The 19,210-nt window shown below is 40.7% G+C and overlaps 1 protein-coding gene across 1 annotated transcript in view; it reads left to right on the top strand.

Annotated features, from left to right (window-relative positions):
• The window catches only part of PCNX1 (pecanex 1), a 161,880-nt gene that overhangs the window by 103,120 nt on the left and 39,550 nt on the right, over positions 1-19,210 (top strand). Inside the window, 7 exon segments of the mRNA XM_070417286.1 lie at positions 1,143-1,252; positions 1,484-1,589; positions 3,642-3,710; positions 3,712-3,735; positions 8,096-8,246; positions 12,660-12,801; positions 16,817-16,994. Of these exon segments, the coding sequence (XP_070273387.1) occupies positions 1,143-1,252; positions 1,484-1,589; positions 3,642-3,710; positions 3,712-3,735; positions 8,096-8,246; positions 12,660-12,801; positions 16,817-16,994 (780 nt within the window).

The following is a 19,210-nucleotide window of genomic DNA, read 5'->3' as shown; positions in this document are numbered from 1 at the left end:
TTATAACTAACAGCGTTTGTACTCTTTTACTAACCTCTCCCTATTTCCCCCATCTCCCAGTCCCTGGAAACCACTTTTCTATTCTCTGTTTCTATGAGTTCAACTTTTTTTTTAAAGATTCCACATATAAATGATACTATACAGTACTATTTGTCTTTCTTTCTCTGGCTCAATGCCCTCCAGTTTCATCCATGTTGTTGCAAATGACAGTTGATCCAAATCCACGCTTCTCCTAAGAGCACCTGTAAAGTCTCCTAGTAAAGAGGTTTTAAATCTGTTTTGAGTCATGCTTTGTTAAGTGGGTCATTATTTGGAAGTTGTAGTTAAAAAGGCAGTTTAAGGCGGAATAATATTCCATTTTGTGTGTGTGTGTGTGTGTGTGTGTGTGTAACATTTTCTTTCTTCTGTTTTTTTTAAAAGGTAGGCAGTATGCCAAAAGAGGATGTTTCCTTTGTGCTTTTTTTAAAAAAATTATCTACTCTATGCCACGTACCATGCTAGTGGAATCCAGAGATTGCAGTGAGCAGAGCAGACATATCACTTCCACATGTTTGGTTGGCCCTTAAAAGCTAGCCTTTGTGTTACTTATTTCTGAGCATATGCAGTTTATTTGTTCAACACTGAATGCCTGCTCAGTACTTTGGAATATGTAAAGCATATCATAGGAACAAAGGCATCAAGAAAGCAGCACAGCAAATGTTAATGTTTTCGTTGCCTAATGTGATTTCATGTGTTGCCTTTTCCTACTCTGTTGCTATTATAATCAAAAGTTTACTACAGCAAGTTATTTTGTTCTTCAAAATGGAGAACATCGTTTACTGTAAGCTTAATTTTACTTTAAATCTGAAAGAGATTGACAGCAGCATGCGTCAGAAGCAAATGTATCATTCCTGGTGTATAAATAGAGCTTTAGTACCAAAAGAAATCTGAAGATAATCTAGCAGCTAGATTCTAGCTCATCTGAAAGTAATAAATCTACATTTATTGGGAATAAAATGAAATTAATAATATAGTTTAAAAGTTTTTGTTGAACTTAGTTACCTTTCTCTAAAATACTGACATACAGGATTATATGATGTATTGTAAATTAGAAGTATATTATTCTGTCACATTTTCTCCCTCCCCCCTCACCCCCCCAACAGGATTCTTGGGATGGCCAGCATATTCCAGTACTTTTCTCTGTTTTCTGTGGTTTGTTAGTGGCGATATCCTATCATCTCAGCCGACAAAGCAGTGATCCATCTGTACTTTTGTAAGTGAAATCAGTTTTTATTGAATTGAAGAAATTTAAATAAATGGGCATTTCTGATTAGTTATGGCATGTTAAATTTTTTTTAGAATATATCATTTGCTAATGATTAAGTATACTTGGATCACTTGGTTTTTTATCTTGAACTTTATTTGCCGCTGGAAGTACTGGTTTTCAGGTTATATATGTATTTTTATATTAATTATTTTCTCTCTCTCTTTTTTAAATATAAAGCTCTTTGATGCAATCTAAGATTTTCCCAAAAACAGAAGAGAAAAATCCAGAAGACCCTCTGTCTGAAGTAAAAGATCCACTGCCTGAAAAACTTAGAAACTCCATTGTAAGTTTAAACTTTTTAAAAGCACTTAAAATACTTGAATTTTAGATAGTTCATCATATTATATAATGAACACTTTTTGAAGGCCTTTAATAATAATTGGGGTAAAATGTATAGCTATATGTATTAGTTATACATTTTTGATTGCTTTTATTACAATTTTAACATGTAAGAAATGCTCATTCCTCAAACTTGGTTTCTACATAGAACAGCATGCCAAACATTTATTTTTAGATCAGGTGAAATTAAGTCATTTCATTGTTTATAGAATTCTTAATCCTGTTCAGTTTAAACTGGCATTTGAAAGATGAATGTTAACATAAATTAGAGTTTGTTGTCAATCGTATTGATAAAAACTGTGTTCTTGTAAATCATTTGCTAGTCTGTTAGTGTGTTTTATTTCTCAAGGGCAGTCTGAAAAGTGTGTGTGTTTATTTTCCTGGTTGAAGGAGAGAACAATAACCTAGACATTATATACATAAGTAAATATAGTAATTAAAATTTTTTTCTAATTTAATGAATTTTGTTGCCTGCATTCTTTTAGTGTTTATTTGAAAAATGAAATCTATAGATTCATATCTGCCTTCTGGAACAAAACATAAAATTCTTTTTCTAAGTTATTTTAGATTTTTTTCATTTGTGACTTTAAATAATTTATTTATTTATTAAATATATATTTTTATTGATTTCAGAGAGGAAGGGAGAGGGAGAGAGAGATAGAAACATCAATGAGAGAGAATCATTGATTGGGTTGCCTCCTGCATGCCCCACACTGGGGATCGAGCCCACAACCCAGGCATGTGCCCATGACCAGAATTGAACCTGGGACCCTTCAGTTCACAGGCTGACACTCTATCCACTGAGCCAAACCAGCTAGGGCTGTGACTGACTTTATATAGGTCTTGAATTAAACACAATGTTTGCCTTCAGTGAACTTGAGCTATTCACATATTCTTTAGGGAACTTCAGAAATAAAAAACTGCCTCAAGCCGAAACCGGTTTGGCTCAGTGGATAGTGCGTCGGCCTGCGGACTGAAAGGTCCCAGGTTCGATTCCAGTCAAGGGCATGTACCTTGGTTGCGGGAACATCCCCTGTAGGAGATGTGCAGGAGGTGGCTGATCAATGTTTCTAACTCTCTGCCTCTCTCCCTTCCTCTCTGTAAAAAATCAATTAAAAAAATAAATAAATAAAGATAAATTGCCTCCTTTAAAAAAAAAAAACTGCCGAAACCGGTTTGGCTCAGTGGATAGAGCGTCGGCCCTGCGGACTGAAAGGTCCCGGGTTCGATTCTGGTCAAGGGCATGTACATTGGTTTCGGGCACACCCCCCAGTAGGAGATGTGCAGGGAGGCAGCTGGTCGATGATGTCTCTCTCTCATCGATGTTTCTAACTCTCTATCCCTCTCCCTTCCTCTCTGTAAAAAATCAATAAAAAATATATATATTTAAAAAAAAAAAAACTGCCTCAAGATATAATTTAAGCAATTTTTTTCTGACTTTAGTTTCCATGTTAGCAAAGGATACTTACCATTAAATGTAATGTAGAATACTTCTGAATCTGCTTCAAAGTGTAAACCTATGCATTAGTCAACAACCAGAGCTATCAAGAGGTTTCTGGTTTTTGCTATAACCACTAAAAGAACCAAAATCCAGTAAGTAAAATAGGACATGTTGCATGATTTCAACATTTTAAAAGATTAATGAAAATATAACTTTGTTATCCAAAAGGATATGCCCTATAAATGATACAGTAATTTAAGTATCTCATTTCCTTTTCTCATAAAACTTACAGCCATTGGGGGAAAGTAATACACAGCTTCATTATAAAAGACATGATATGTTGTATAGTGTGGTGAGTAAGTTTAATTTCCTTGGTATTGCAATGTCAAACCAAAATAGGAAGAAATTAAGTAAGATTTGTGGCTAAGAAATAGCTAGAAGTGCTAAAAAAAAAAAAAATAGGATTGGTGAAAAATTGTTTCCTAAACAGTTTGCCAGTTGGGAAATGAAGGAAATACTTTAATTTGTTTTTGACAATTCTGTTTTGTTTCACAGAGTGAACGTTTACAATCTGACCTAGTCGTATGCATTGTAATTGGTGTGCTGTATTTTGCTATTCATGTAAGGCACAGTGTTTACAGTATTGCAGGTAAGGAATCATTTAGCTCTTTTGGTTGGGAGAAAATCACTTTGTTTGGGTTCATTCCTGATATGATTATGTTTTTTCATAAATATAGAAATATATGAATTCCCCAAAGTCTTCTTCCAGTACAGCTGGAAGTCTAGAACCTCATCATCTATCTCTGGTCTAGGTTTGGGTGTGGCTCCTCAGGTTTTGTTTCTGCTAATCTGTAAGCCATACACTCCTGTTCTCAGTGCTCTTCATTCTTTTGTGTGGATCCCTGGTTCCTCAGTGGTGTCAGTTAGGTTGTGGTGTAGTTTCACATAGTTTTCTTCACTGGGGTTACATTGACTCTGTGGTCAGTTGTCATCAAATTTGAAAAATTTTGGCCTGTTACTTCCAATGTTTTTTCTGTCCTCCTCTCTCTGCTCTGTTGACTAACTGCCCCCCGCCTTCCGCCATCCACCCCTATCTCATGACTTCATCTTAGGCCTCGTGAAGTTGTCCCATGGGTCACTGATGCTCTAGTCCTTTTTTGTGTGTGTATTTATTTTGAATACAGATTAATCCCATCTGGTGTATTTTTTCATCTCAGAATTTATAATTTTCATCTTACATTTAAGTCTTTTTCTTTTTTCTTCCCATGCCTCTAACTTAATCTTTTTGAACATAGGAAATTCAGTTCTTACTCTCTTAATGTCCTTTTATCCTAATCTAACTTCTGTCACTTATGGGTTGGTTTTGATTACAGTAGGTCCTCGGGTTACGTCAGAGATGTGTTCCTATGGTGCCACGTCACGCGATTTTCGCCGTAAGTCGGAACCCACCTACATAAGCACCTACGTCACTCACGTGGAGCACATACACAGCAGTAATGAAGTGAAACAGTAAAAAAACTTTAAAAGAAAGTTAATAATTCCTGACATTGGGGGGGATAAGGACACATTTGTAATATCTTAATCAATAAAGGGAAAAAGCTAAAAAAAAAAATAATAACTACAGCAAAAGCCTGTTCTCTCTAGCCAAACGGCCAAGAAATCAGCAGCTTAACTAGAGAAAATGTTTTTAACAACAAATTCTACTTCAGCCAAACACTGTAGAAAAACTGTGCCTCAAATTCTGCCCCTCACATCGGAAAAGATTGAAAAAAAGAAGAAAGTTAACAATTCCTGACCTTTACTTGTGATCTACACTAGTAAAAGGCCACAGAGCTGGAGTGAGCAGGAGGCTTGGGTTGACCCCGGCGATGGAGAAAGCCAAGCTTCCCGCCCGCCCTGGCCTCTGCTCAAGGAGGGATCGGGGGGGCTGGGTCCCTGGGGGGTGTGGCCAGCCTGAAAACGGCCCTCAGCCCCTCACCCAGGCTGGCCACACCCCCATGGGGTGAGGGCCCCCACTGGGGGGCTTGACCAGCCTGCAAACAGCCATCAGCCTCTCATCCAGGCTGGCCAGGCACCCCACTGGGGACCCCCACCCTGAGGGGGCTGTGGCCAGCCTGAAAACAGCCCTCAGCCCCTCACCCAGGCTGGCCACACCCCCATGGGGTGAGGGCTCCCACTGGGGGGCTTGACCAGCCTGCAAACAGCCATCATCCTCTCACCCAGGCTGGCCAGGCACGCCAGCGGGGACTCCCACCCTGAAGGGGGTGTGGCCAGCCTGAAAATAGCCCTCAGCCCCTCACCCAGGCTGGCCTGCCCCCATGGGGTGAGGGTCCCTGTGGGGGGCATGGCCAGCCTGCAAACAGCCATCAGCCCCTCATCCAGGATGGCCACGCCCCCCCAACAGGGACCCTCACCCCATGGGAGTGTGGCTGGCCTGCAAGCCACCACAGACCCCTCGCCCAGGCCGCCCCACACCCCAAGGGAACCCCCCACCCTGATCTGGGACACCCTTCAGGGCAAACCAGCCAGCCCCCACCCGTGCACCAGGCCTCTATACTAATAAAAGGGTAACATGCTAATTAGACTGGGAGACCTTTCAGGAGACGTTCCGGATGTTCTTCTGAACAAAGCCATGATGGCGGGGCCAAGGTAGAGGTGGTTAGAGGCCAAGAGGGGAGGGCAGTTGTGGGTGATCAGGCCAGTGGTGGGGGCAGTTGGGGGTGAGCAGACCAGCAGGGGGGCCAGTTGGGGGCGAGCAGGCTGTCAGTGGGGGTCAGTTGGGGGTGATCAGGACTGTGGGGGGGGGGCAGTTTGGAGTGAGCAGGTCAGCAGGGGGGTAGTTGGGGGTGAGCAGGCCAGTGGAGAGGGAAGGTGGGGGTGAGCAGGCCAGCAGGGGGGTGCAGTTGGGGGCAAGCAAACTGACACGGGGGGCAGTTGGGGGTGATCAGGCTGGCGGGGGGGGCAGTTGGGGGTGAGCAGGGGGGCAGTTGGGGGTGAGCAGGCCAGCAGGCAGAGTGGTTAGGAGCAATCAGGCAGGCAGGCAGGCAGGCAGGTGAGCGATTAGGCAGTGGGACCTCCTTTGAGGGGTCCCAGATTGGAGAGGGTGCAGGCCGGGCTGAGGGACCCCCCCCCCCCCCCCCCCGCGCACGAATTTCGTGCACCGGGCCACTAGTAAATAAATAATAAAAAACATAAAGCACATATGTACATACGTCAAAATGACGGAACTTTTTTTTTTTTTATAAATACTGTAAATGGGAGATGGCGATGTAACCACAAAATGACGTATGTCGAGGCTGACGTAACCCGAGGATTGCCTGTAATTAATTTTTTTCCCTTCATGGGCCATAGTTTTCTGATTCTTTGCATGTTTGGTAATTTTTTATTGGATGCCAAGCTTTATAAAATTTACCTTGTTGGTATTGTATATTTTTATATTCTAGAACTTTTCTTGAATTTTGTTTTTCGGCAGTTAAGTTACTTATTAACAGTTTGATCCTTTCAGCCCTTACTTTTAACACATTGCTAGCTTTACCCAGTTGCCAGATAAGTTTGTACTGAACGAGTACAAAAATGTTTTACATAAATGTTAAAGGCACACTTTAAAATTAAAAACTCATTGCATTTTGAAGTCATTTATTACATGTTCTTACAAGCTAATATCTTTTTAAAGTATGATACTTTGTAAAATACTGTGCAATATGAAGTGAGAATTCCTGTGATCCGTCCGCAATATGTTAAGATTTGTTAAGTGAAACCAGTGTAGGTTTTAGTGTAGAGCTAATCTCCCTCTCCTTGAGGCAGCACCCCTTTGACTCTCTGCTCAGTGTCCTGTGGACCCAAGAGCTTTTCCAGTCTGGCTGTGGGAACAGGCAGTTCCTGGCCCTGTGTGAGTGCTGGGTGCTGTTCTCTCTAGCCCTTTCCTCTGATTCTTTCCCTGCTCTCATGGAGTTTCCTCACACACTTGTGCTCATTCCCCTGAATACTCAAGGGGACCTCTGCAGATGTTCTCATTTTTCTCTCTTGTGCGCACTCTGTTGTGGTGACCTCTAGCTGTCTTAGTCTCTCCAGACTCCCAATTTCATTCTGTCATTTTGGGGTACCAGGCTTTGTGTGGATTCCCTCCCTGCACTGCAACCAGGAAACTCCCTCAAGGCAGTAAACTGGGGCAACCCTGACACTGACTCATCTCTTTCCTTTCTCTGCGGGTTTACTGTTTATTTCCTTAGGTCTAGTGTATTGCAGACCATTTGGTTCATATTTTATTCTGTTTTGGTTGTGTCATGTGGGAGAGTAAATCTCTATTACTCCGTTTGGCCAGAAGCAAAGGTTATATTATTTAATTTTATTTAACATTTTGGTCTGTTTTTCTTTTCTTCCAATTTGAACTACTCATTCTTGAACACCACAAGCCGAGTCAGGTCTAGTGGGTTTCAGGGCTCAGATGGAGGGCTCTTCATGTCCAAGAGGTTCTAGAGTTTCTAAATATGTGACTTCAGTTTGAACATTTAGGTGATGTACTTGATTTCCTCTTTTGTGAATTTAGTCATACATAACAACTGTCTTCTAATGATGCACCACGTGAAGTCACAAAAAAGGTTCTTTTTTTTCATCCTAGTCTGCTCGTTACTCAGACTTAAGTTTCTTTTAGCTCGTGTCCTTCATCTCTGCTAATTAAAACAATGTAATCAATCCATGTTCTGCAAGTCACATAGACCATTCTTAGAATAGCGAGCAGTACACTCCAGGCCTTTCTCTCTTTATATGATAGTGTGATGCCACACATTTAAAATATTTGTAATACATAAACAGCCACTAACTTTCATAGCTGACTTAATTGGAAAAACTACATGATATAAAAATATTAACTGTAGACAAATGTTTAAATCTTAGATTCTAAAATTGACTTTGCTGTTCTTCATTATCAAATGGAAAGTTGAACTGACAAATGGGAAGTTCTCCTGTGGGTCTCAAAATCACTTTTTATTTTCTCCACCATATTCTTTTAGCCTGCTCTCAAGTATGTGTTGTACGCACTGGTTGGCTTCGTGGGTTTTGTAACCCATTACGTGCTGCCTCAAGTTAGAAAACAGCTACCGTGGCACTGTTTCTCTCACCCTCTGCTGAAGACAGTGGAGTACAACCAATATGAAGTTCAAAGTGAGTATTTCAGTAACACCCTTCTTTTTAATTCTCTTGGTTTCCTCTTTTCTGTTAACAGATGAAAGTTAAATAGTATCATCAAGTAACACTTTGGCTGTGTTTCTTATATTTAGGTTTGAAGCTGTAATGAGTCAAACTTTTTGTAGGTTGCTTTTATTTTAGTTAAGTATAAATATCAGTGCTACAAAGCCAACTTTCCACAAAATGAAATTCCTTCTTCCTTCTCTAAATTGTTCTTCACAGACATCATTGATGCACCCTCTGTGTATGTCTGTGACTTCTCTTTCCAGTCCCTACCCTTTCCTTTAATTTTCCTGGCCATGTGGGGCAACACAATCTGCTTTAAGGCTTCTATTTGAAATATTTTAACTCAAAGCTTAGGGGGAATAGAAAGGTCTTTGTTTCTGCTTCCACCAGAGGCACTATGTCCTACCACAGAAGGGTATAAAAAAATTGATTAGGAGAAAAGAAGTTAAAACATTTGTAGTTGCTATTATTCATTCTGATTTCGGATAAAGTATAAAATGACTCAAAAAGAGGTGGAAGGCCAGTCCACGAGGCAGGGTTCGTGCTTGCCACTTGACACCCTGACTTTTCTTCCGTGTCTTAAATACACAGTCCTGTTGGCCCCATGCATGACCTGTTATTTAGAGAAATAACAAACATTCATACTTCTGTCGTTAATTACACTCTAGTAATTAGATAGGCCAGTGCTTTTCGTCAAACTTTTTTTCAGTTTGTAAATTACTATAGAGAGGAAATTCCTCAGTTGTTTGAAGATGTTATCTTCCTTCGAGAACTGGAAGTTTTCTATAGCAATCTTGACTTTACATTCTCAAAGCAAATTTCCTAGGCCTTTACCAAAATTGAGCATTATGTAATCTTGATCACCAGTTTGATCCTGGAAGAGAATGAAATAAACGCTAGTGTGCAGGTTGCAATGATAACACTACAGACCTTTTACAAAATGTGTGCTTTTTTTAATAAGGGAAAATGACGTAAAATTGTATAAGAATCTGTACTGGTCCATTCTTACCATCAAAAAAGTAACTCAGGGAAAAAAACCAAGATGGTGGCCATAGGTAAACACCAGAAATTGCTGCCTCGCACAACCACTTCAAAAATATAACTAAAAGACAAAACTGACATCATCCAGAACCACAGGAAGGCTGGCTGAGTAGAAATTCTGCAACTGGAAGGAAAGAGAAAAGCACACTGAGACTCAGAGGAGGTGCTGAAGTAAAGTGCAGAGGTACGGAGGTGCACGTGGAAAGGGCTGGCAACTGAGGACACGGTTGTCTTTTTTAATCGGGAGAGAGTCTCAAGCTCCCAACTGCTCTGAACTCCAGTTCCGGGCGAGTCTCTGGGGACCCAGACTCATACCGGGAGAAACTGGACTGTCTGGCATCAGTCAGAACTCGAGGGCAGCTTTCTCTCAGAGGTGCTTGCAGCAATTACTGGGACACTGAGACCCGGGGCCTCTTAGGGTAAGACTGAGGATCTGCCATAGCTGTTTGCTCCGCCCTGTTGATTCCCTGAGACCCCGCCCCACCCAAGCTGTGCACAGAGGCTTTTGCATATGAAAGGCCTGGCCCTTTGCAATCTGAAAATTACCTAACAAACTGCAGCTGGGTCAGAGAGACCCAGAACTTCCAAAAGAAGGCCCAAGGCCCCACAGCAGCTTGCATTGCTTCACAGCTGGGCCTCATCTGTGCACCTCCAAACCCCAAACAAAGAAGAGGAATCTGCAGATCTCTCCATAGATCCTGCTGAGTAGCCTCAGACAGAGGCCAAATTAGCACCTCCTTAGAGATCCAAGAGCCAGTGTACCCAGTGGTCAGAGTGGGACCATCCAGATTACAACTCCTCAGATCCATAAGGGACACACTCAGGGGTCAGACTCAGTGAGCACCAAAGCCCACTGAAGCAAGTCTTGCCTGGTAAGGGTGTCTCCAGCACAGAAGTTCTCCCACTGTAGACACAGCTGATTCTCACAGCCAATTGGCCTGGAGGTCAATTCCTCCCAGTGATACCTACAACAATCAAGGCTTAACTACATCAAGACTGTGCACACAGCCCCCAATGGGGTGCATCAAGAGTGTCCACCTCAGGTAATTGGGGAGGCTTAGCCACTGGGCCCTATAGGACACCTAGCACAGAAAACCACTCTATCAACACAGGGAAGCATAAAAAATGCGGAGACAAAGAAACAGGTCACAAATGACAGAAATAAAGGAAAGCAAACTACTGAATATAGAGTTCAAAACCACACTTTTAAGGTTTTTCGAGAATTTTCTAGAAACCGCCGATAAATTTAGTGAGACCCTTAAGAAATCTAGTGAGATCCTCGAGGATATGAAAAAGGACTAACTAGAAATTAAGCATACACTGACTGAAATAAAGATTATTATACAGAGATCCAACAGCAGACTAGAGGATTGCAAGAATCCAGTCAAAGATTTGAAATACGAAGAAGCAAAAAACACCCAACCGGAAAAACAAACAAAAAAAAGAATCCAAAAATATGAAGATAGTGTAAGGAGCCTCTGGGACAATTTCAAGCGTACCAACATTCGAATTATGGGGGTGCCAGAAGAAGAGAGAGAGCAAGATATTGAAAACTTATTTGAAGAAATAATGACAGAAAACTTCCCCTACCTGGTGAAAGAAATAGACTTACAAGTCCAGGAAGCTCAGAGAACCCCAAACAAAAGGAATCCAAAGAGGACCACACCAAGACACATCATAATTAAAGTGCCAAGAGCAAAAGACAAAGAGAGAATCTTAAAAGCAGCAAGAGAAAGAAAGTCAGTTACCTACAAAGGAGTACCCATACAACTGTCAGCTGATTTCTCAACAGAAACTTTGCAGGTCAGAAGGGAGTGGCAAGAATTATTCAAAGTGATGAATAGCAAGAACCTACAACCTAGATTACCCAGCAAAGCTATCATTCAGAATTGAAGGTCAGATAAAGAGCTTCACAGATAAGAAAAAGCTAAAGGAGTTCATCACCACCAAACCAGTATTATATGAAATGCTGAAAGGTATCCTTTAAGAAGAGGAAGAAGAAGAAAAAGGTAAAGATACAAATTATGAACAACAAATACACATCTATCAACAAGTGAATCTAAAAATCAAGTGAATAAATAATCTGATGAACAGAATAAACTGGTGATTATAATAGGATCAGGGGCATAGAAAGGGAGTGGACTGACTATTCTCGTAGGGGTAAGGGGTGTTGGGGGTGCGGGAAGAGACTGGACAAAAATCGTGCACCTATGGATGAGGACAGTGTGTGGGGGGGGTAAGGACAGAGGGTGGGGTGGGAACCGGGTGGAGGGGAGCTATGGGGGGGGGGGGGGAGAGGAACAACTGTAATAATCTGAACAATAAAGATTTAATTTAAAAAAAAGAAAATAACTCAGAATGATGTATTTTTTTCGATGAACTATCAGTATTGCTTTCATAAGTATATCTGATTTGTTTTAAACAGCAATTTTCATTAGAGTAAATCATTGATTATATTGTTTCTTCATTTTTATCTTAACTAAACGTTTAGTCTAAATTTTTACAAATTTTGAATCAGCATAACATTTTTGACTTATTGAAAGTACTAAGTATTAGCAAAGTTGACTTTCCCCTTCTACTGATTTTAGCGGCTGAAGGAAAAATATTCATTTGAGAATTTCCTAAAGCCTGGTGACATTGTTTTCATATAGCAGAGAACCTTATTTTAAATCTTTCAGTTTATCCTAGATCAGTGGTTCTGAACCTTCCTAATGCTGCGACCCTTTAATACAGTTCCTCATGTTGTGGTGACCCCCAATTTCATTGTTACAAATTGAACATAATTAAAGCATAGTGATTAATCACAAAAACAATATGTAATTATATATGTGTTTTCCGATGGTCTTAGGCGACCCCTGTGAAAGGGTCGTTCGACCCCCAAAGGGGTCGAGACCCACGGGTTGAGAACCGCTGTCCTAGATACTTTGTCCAATTAAATAATATTAAAGTAATGACAAGGAAAGTGACTCGTACGAAATATGTGAACCAAAAACATCATACTTTCATATCTCTTCTGAGATATATATCTTATGAGGTATGTCTAGGATTTTAAAAACAAAGGGGCAGTCTAATAATCTTCAGTAACTTTTTCTCCAAAAGTTATTGGCATAAGTGAGAAAGAGTTTTAAGAATTAAAGTTTAAAATAAATCTCATCTATATTTAAGTCACATATAAGTTGCAAAGTTGGATGTGTTTCAGTAGTCATAGAAGTTGATGACTGAAGTACTGGATTTCTTACATTATTTATAGTAGAGCTGAATTCGAGTTGTAAGATTTTCTTTTCTCATCCCATTGCTTTTATACACTAGATGATGTGGTCTTGACTTATATTTCCTTATTAGATGCAGCCACTGTAATGTGGTTTGAGAAACTTCATGTGTGGCTTCTTTTTATGGAGAAGAATATCATCTATCCATTGATTGTTCTTAATGAACTGAGTAGCAGTGCAGAGACAATTGCTAGTCCAAAAAAACTGGATACAGAGTAAGTATAATACTCCTTTAATCTAAGTTGAACTACTGGGGGCAGTCAGAAGCACTGTCTTAAAGTTATTCATCAAGTTACAAGTAATCAAGGGTCTTTTTGGTGCAAGACACTGTGAGATAAAATCCAAGTGAACCCTAACTGTTTCAGTGGATAGAGCATCAGCCTGCAGACTGAAGGGTCCCAGCTTCCATTCCAGCCAAGGGCACATGCCCGGGTTGCAGGCTTGATCCCTAGTATGGGCATGCAGCCAATCAGTGATTTTCTCTCATTATTGATGTTTCTCTCTATCCCTCTCCCTGCCTCTCGGATATCAATAAAAATATCCTATCTAACAATAGACAAACATGGTAATTGACCGTACCTTTGCTATGCCTCCCATGGGCTAATCATCATGATATGCAAATTAACGGCCAACAAAGATGGCGGCTAATTTGCATACCGCAGGCAGCGCAGGACAGCGTGAGTGCGAGCCACCATGAAGGCCCCCATGTACAACCCCAGAAGCCGCCTGCCTGCCGCCCGTGATGGATCCGATCCTGGGCTGCTGGCCAGCCCCAGAAGCCCCAGAAGCCACCTGATATGGCAGTAACTCTATCAGTGAGCACTCTGAAAGTCAGTGGCATAAATGCACCAATGAAAAGACATTATGAGGGTGAATCAAAAACAAAACCCACTTTAAATATAAAGACACATATAGATTAAAAGTAAATAATTAAGCTGCAACCTGTTTTTCTCAGTGGATAGAGCATTAGCCCATGGACTGAAGAGTCCCAGGTTCGATTCCAGTCAAGGGCATGTACCTCAGTTGCTGGCTTGATCCCCAGTCCCTATAAGAGCATGTGCAGGAGGCAACCAATCGATGTGTCTCTCCCTTTCCTTTCATTCTTTCTAAAATTCGATGGAAAAATATCCTTGGGTGAAGATTAACAAAAACAAAGTAAATGGATTAAGTAACATTAAAGAGATTATAAGAAAAATATATTCCAAATTTTGTTAGTTGTATAATGGTTATGTTTAAATTAACACCTAAGAAATTGGGTGATGGGTACATATAATATGCTGTAGTATTTTATAGTTTTTTTTACATGTATGAGATTATTTCAAATTAAAAAATTAAAAATTAATAAATTAATTGAAATGTATCTGCATTACATGAAAAATCTCCTAATTGCTTCTAGCATAATTTATTAAATTGTGCTAAAATTTACAAGGGTTCAATTAAAAGATATCTTAATTCTAAATGATATAATAGAAAATATATAATAGTGCAGTTATAAGCACTTATCTGAAAATAAAAATTTAAAGAAGTGAATTTAAAGAAGGGATTAGCCAAAGAAAATATATGCACAACTCATGGACACAGACAACCGTATGGTGATGGCCAGAGAGAAGTGGGGGGCAAGAGCTGGGTAGAGGGGGCAAAAGGGGGGAAATAGGAACATCCTATATAATAATAACTAGAGGCCCGGTGCATGAAATTCGTGCACTGGGGATGGGTGGGGGGGGTCCCTTAGCCCAGCATGTGCCCTCTTGCAGTCCGGGACCCCTCCCTTGTTACTTCCCAGCTGCTTGCTGCTTCCTAGCACTTGGCTTGCTGCTCCTTAGTGCTGCCACAAAGGCCTCGGGTCTGCTGGGTGCCAGGCCTGCCGGTTTGTGTCTCTGATACCCCCAGCAGCCCCAGCACCAAGGTGGCCGGCCTTGGAGCTGCTGGGTACAGGCCACCTGTTGCGTGTTTGTGTCTTCTAGCAGCCCCAGCACCACCTAAATAACTTAAGGGAAACTTTATTTAGTCTTCTTTTAAAAGCAATCTAGTTTAAAAATGAGTTGCAGTTAAGACAGAACAAAGAACATGGTACCTAAGAGTGAGATAGACTGACAGAGGAGAGGCTGGGCACCGGTCAGGGGCTTACATGCCAACTGTTCTCCACCTGGGAAATGATGTAAAATCGGTTTCTTTAGTTTTCTGCTTAATCGTCTTCTCCAGCACTGAGGTCAGAGGAGCTGCCTTCCAGCCCGTAGGCTGCTTCTCAGAGTCGAAAATTTCGCCATAGGCCTCTGCCTAGGACAGGACCTCTGAACCCCCAGGGTGCATAAACACACAGGGCTTCCATCAGGCTCCGCTGATCCTGGGGCTGGGAGGCCTCTCGGCTCCGCTGATCCAGGCAGCCTGGAGGCCTCTCGGCTCCGCTGATCCAGGGGCCGGGAGGCCTCTCGGCTCTGCTGATCCAGGGGCCGGGAGGCCTCTCGGCTCCGCTGATCCCCGGGCAGTGAGGCCTCTCTGCTCTGTGGCTTCAGGGCTGTTTGGCTTCGCTCTACCGCTTGGAGCCTGAGTTTGCAGATTAACCGCCATCTTTTAGCTTCTACTTGAAACATTGTATCTTTCGGAGCTGTTGCTTCAGGAGCTCAGAGCCCCGCAGCTGCAGGCAGGAACCTTGGTTTTCTCTATCGCGGGGCAACCAAGCATCCTGTTCTCAGCTGCCTGGCTGCCCGCCGCCATCTTGGCTGACAGTTAATTTGCATATACTCACTGATTAGCCAATGAAAAGGGTAGCGGTCGTACGCCAATTACCATGTTTCTCTTTTATTAGTGTAGATAAAAGGCTAATATGCAAATTGACTGAACGGCAGAATGACCGGTTGCTATGATGCACACTGGCCACCAGGGGGCAGACGCTCATTGCAGGAGCTGCCCCCTGGTGGTGAGTGCACTTCCATATGGGGAGTGCCACTCAGCCAGAAGCTGGGTCATGGCTGGCCAGCGCAGAGGTGGTGGCAGGAGCCTCTCCCACCTCCGTGGCCACACTAAGAATGTCCTACTAACGGTTTAGACCCAATCCCTTAGGGGCCTAAGCCTTTAGTTGGACATCCCCCAAGGGCTCCTTGGATGCCAGAAGGATGACTGCAAGCTTAGGCCTGATTCCCCAGGGAGTGGGCCTAAGTCGACAGGTGGACATCCCTCAAGGGGTCCTGGACTGCAAATGGGCGCATGCTGGGCTGAGGAACACCCCCCGAGTGCACAAATTTTTGTGCACTGGGCCTTTAGTATTAAAAATAAAATCCAGGTGAAATTTTGTCTTTGACTTTCCTTTTCTGAACATGTGCTTTTGCTCCTGGCATTTCACTACTCCAGACATCTTATTGTTGATTGGTACTTGATGAGAGGATACTTATTAAATAAGGTTATTCTTTAACATTAGATGGTAAGTTTGGGAAATGGTTATTTTTGCAGGGTGGGGCAAAAATGGATTTATAGTTGTTATATGTGAAACACAGTTTATTCTTGTATTATTATTTAGTAACTAGAGGCCCAGTGCACGAAATTTGTGCACAGGTAGGGTTCCTAGGCCTGGCTGGCAATCAGGGCTCATCAGGTTTCCTGCCTCCCTGCCTCCTCCTTCCCTCGCTCCCTCAGTGCCCTGCCGCTGCTGCTGCTGCTGGTCCCCTGCCCTGTTCCTCACTGCCTCCTGGTGGTCAGTGCACATCATAGTGAGTGATTGAACTCCCGATGGGACAATTTGCATATTAGCCTTTTATTATATAGAATTATTGTATTTTTTCCATATGAACAATTGTGAACCTATGTTTGCCCCACCCTGTGTAGTTGGCTTACCCATTAGACTAGGTATATGTTATTGGGTAAGTGTTAATATGTTTTTTTATGTGCTAAATGCTATTAATGTTAAAGCAATAGAAATGTCGAGAGACTGGAAAAACAAATGTTGGAATTATAATACTGTTAACTTGTTTCTTAAACTGATTTATAAAAGGATAAAAGTCATAATACATATTATTAAAAGGGTATATTATGGTAGTTTATTTTTGGATGTGATTTGCTTAGCTATGTAAATTATTTTTAGAAGTTTAAATTTGTAATATATATATGTAATATATATATGTTACTATATATATATATTGTAAGCTAAGTAAATAAAATGGTGGTTTTTCTGAAGTTAGTAGGTTTTCTCAAGTTTTCAGTCATTAGTTGATGAGTTGTGCTGTCTTTTTATTCTAGACTAGGTGCTTTAATGATCACCATTGCTGGTCTGAAGTTGCTCCGATCCTCCTTTAGCAGCCCTACGTATCAGTATGTCACAGTTGTCTTCACTGTGCTCTTTTTCAAAATTGACTATGAAGCGTTTTCAGAGACCATGCTATTGGATCTGTTCTTCATGTCCATACTCTTCAACAAGGTAATTCATCACTAGAGGAATATCCCTCTCTGTAAAAAGCACCTCCCCAAGTCATACACTATTTAGTGAGTATTATCCTTGCATTTCATTCATGACATTATCTTTTAAGTAACATTTTTCTTCATTTAACCAGTTATTTGGAGCATATTAGAATCCCTAAATAATGCTAGTCATTGTGATCCATAAGACATACTTCTTGTAATAGCGAAGAAGATAAGATTAAGTTATATGGAACCATTAGATAAACACCAATAAGTATATATATTTAAATATATAGGGTCTTCCAAAAGGGGGGTGTAGTTTGGGGATAATTTCAGAAATAGACATGGTAACAGTTGAACTGGGCTGTGGGCTGGAGATAGATGGAGAGAGAAAATAACCTGAAAGCTGATTGAAAATGGTAGGTACCCAGAGCAGTCAGGCCATGTGGGAGCAGTCAGAAATTAGTTTGATAGGGACAATTGCAGAATGCTTTGAAGTTTACAAAATGGTTCTAAAATATGGTATCCACCATAAGAGAGGTGCTTTTAGTCCTTTTACGAATGAGATGGTAAAGTCTGGCTCTTCTGCCTTACCATTCCAAGGACCTTTTTGCTGAACCACACTACCTTTCTAAATGAAGTCGGTTGTGCAGTCAGGTTATTTGTAAGGTAAATAGAGCTTAGATTTCATGTTAACGCTGACCACATGCAAAGGACTTTGACATATATTATCCCATTTGATAGGTAACAGAGCTGAAGCATATGAGCAGCTACAAAACACAATGAAAGCCCAATTTTAGGAAAGTTAGCCTGGTCAGCCACATTTGGGATGAATTGGGGAAGAGAGAACCTGAAGGTATGGAGAACAGCTTAAGAGATTGTGACAGTAATTTAGATGTGATAGAGATCTGACCTAGGATGGGAACAGTACAAATTGGAAACCATTAATCTGAACAAGGTTTTAGTGATGATCAGTTTCAAAATATTATGCTAAATATTAAGCTAATTAACTTCTAAAATATTGTAATATTATATTTGCTCAATCGCTAATTTGTATGCATTTTTATTATTTATTTCCTCTTCTAGTGAGCATGGTTAACCAAAGGAGGAAGCCAGAAAGTTAATCAGAGAATTGTTTGTATAAAGAAGCATGTGGTGGCTCACAAATTTAAATATTTAGATTGGAAATTGTATTGCATCTTTTATATTGGTTTGGAAAAAAGTGAAAATTGCAGTAAAATATAAACTAAACAATCCTTGAAATAGAGTCACTGCACTTACTTGTATAAGTTTGGATCTTCTTAATGCTTTCATTTGTTAAGCAAATTGTTTTTGAGAGCATACCCTGTTCAGAGAAAGATTTGTTCTTAGAAGTTTACATTTTATATGGCTACTTAATAGAACTTACTAGCTGCAATAAGCAAGTAATTAATAGTCAAGGGTTCTCTTTAGGTAGATTTTTTTAAGATACCATTGTAAAATGCACTATTGATTTAATAGCCTTTTAAGAAAAAATTATTCTGAATATATACAAAAATATTTTTACCCACTAACTACTTATCCGTGTAATTGTATATTATTTTTTCTTCAATATTACAGTCAAAATTGGAGTACAGTCCCTTTCACATCTAGACTCTGGACAATTTTCTGAATCATTGCTTTTAAGCAATTATAATGGCATCTTGATAATATACATCCCACTTTTACTTCCTTTCATCCTGAACTCATTAGTACCAAAAATCACCAGTATAGTTTGAGGCCATGACAAAGAATGCAAGGGTTCATCTGCATTTTCTAATTGGTTGAAGTTGTTATTTCTTTTTTAAATTGGAAGTTAAACAGGATCATTGTAAATCAGCTAAACGATTTAAATAGGTGCATGAATCATGGCACTGAGTGAGTCAGAACCTCTTGCTTTTAAGATTCTGTGATCTGTTTGGAGAATTGGGTCTTGCACTGCCTAGCATGCAGAGGCAATCTTGGGCATGTATACTAATTTTGTTTCATTGTTGAAGACATGTTAAACAACAAAACAGACCCTAATTTAAATAAGATTTAAAAGTATATTGTGTTTCCATTGATAATAACAATTGAGATTTCATGCAGATGCTTAATATACATGTAAATTCTGGGGCAAACAGGCAGTGACACTGTATTACAACTTTATCCCCTGCCTGGCTACTTTTAGATTTCTTTGGACATTTCATTTAAAACACACCCAGTTTGCAGAGCACT

Source organism: Myotis yumanensis, unplaced genomic scaffold, assembly GCF_028538775.1.
Source record: "Myotis yumanensis isolate MYYU_CA2020_CCGP unplaced genomic scaffold, mMyoYum1.0.hap1 SCAF_1, whole genome shotgun sequence".
NCBI lineage: Eukaryota > Metazoa > Chordata > Mammalia > Chiroptera > Vespertilionidae > Myotis > Myotis yumanensis.
This window is presented reverse-complemented; position numbering and strand designations above follow the sequence as displayed.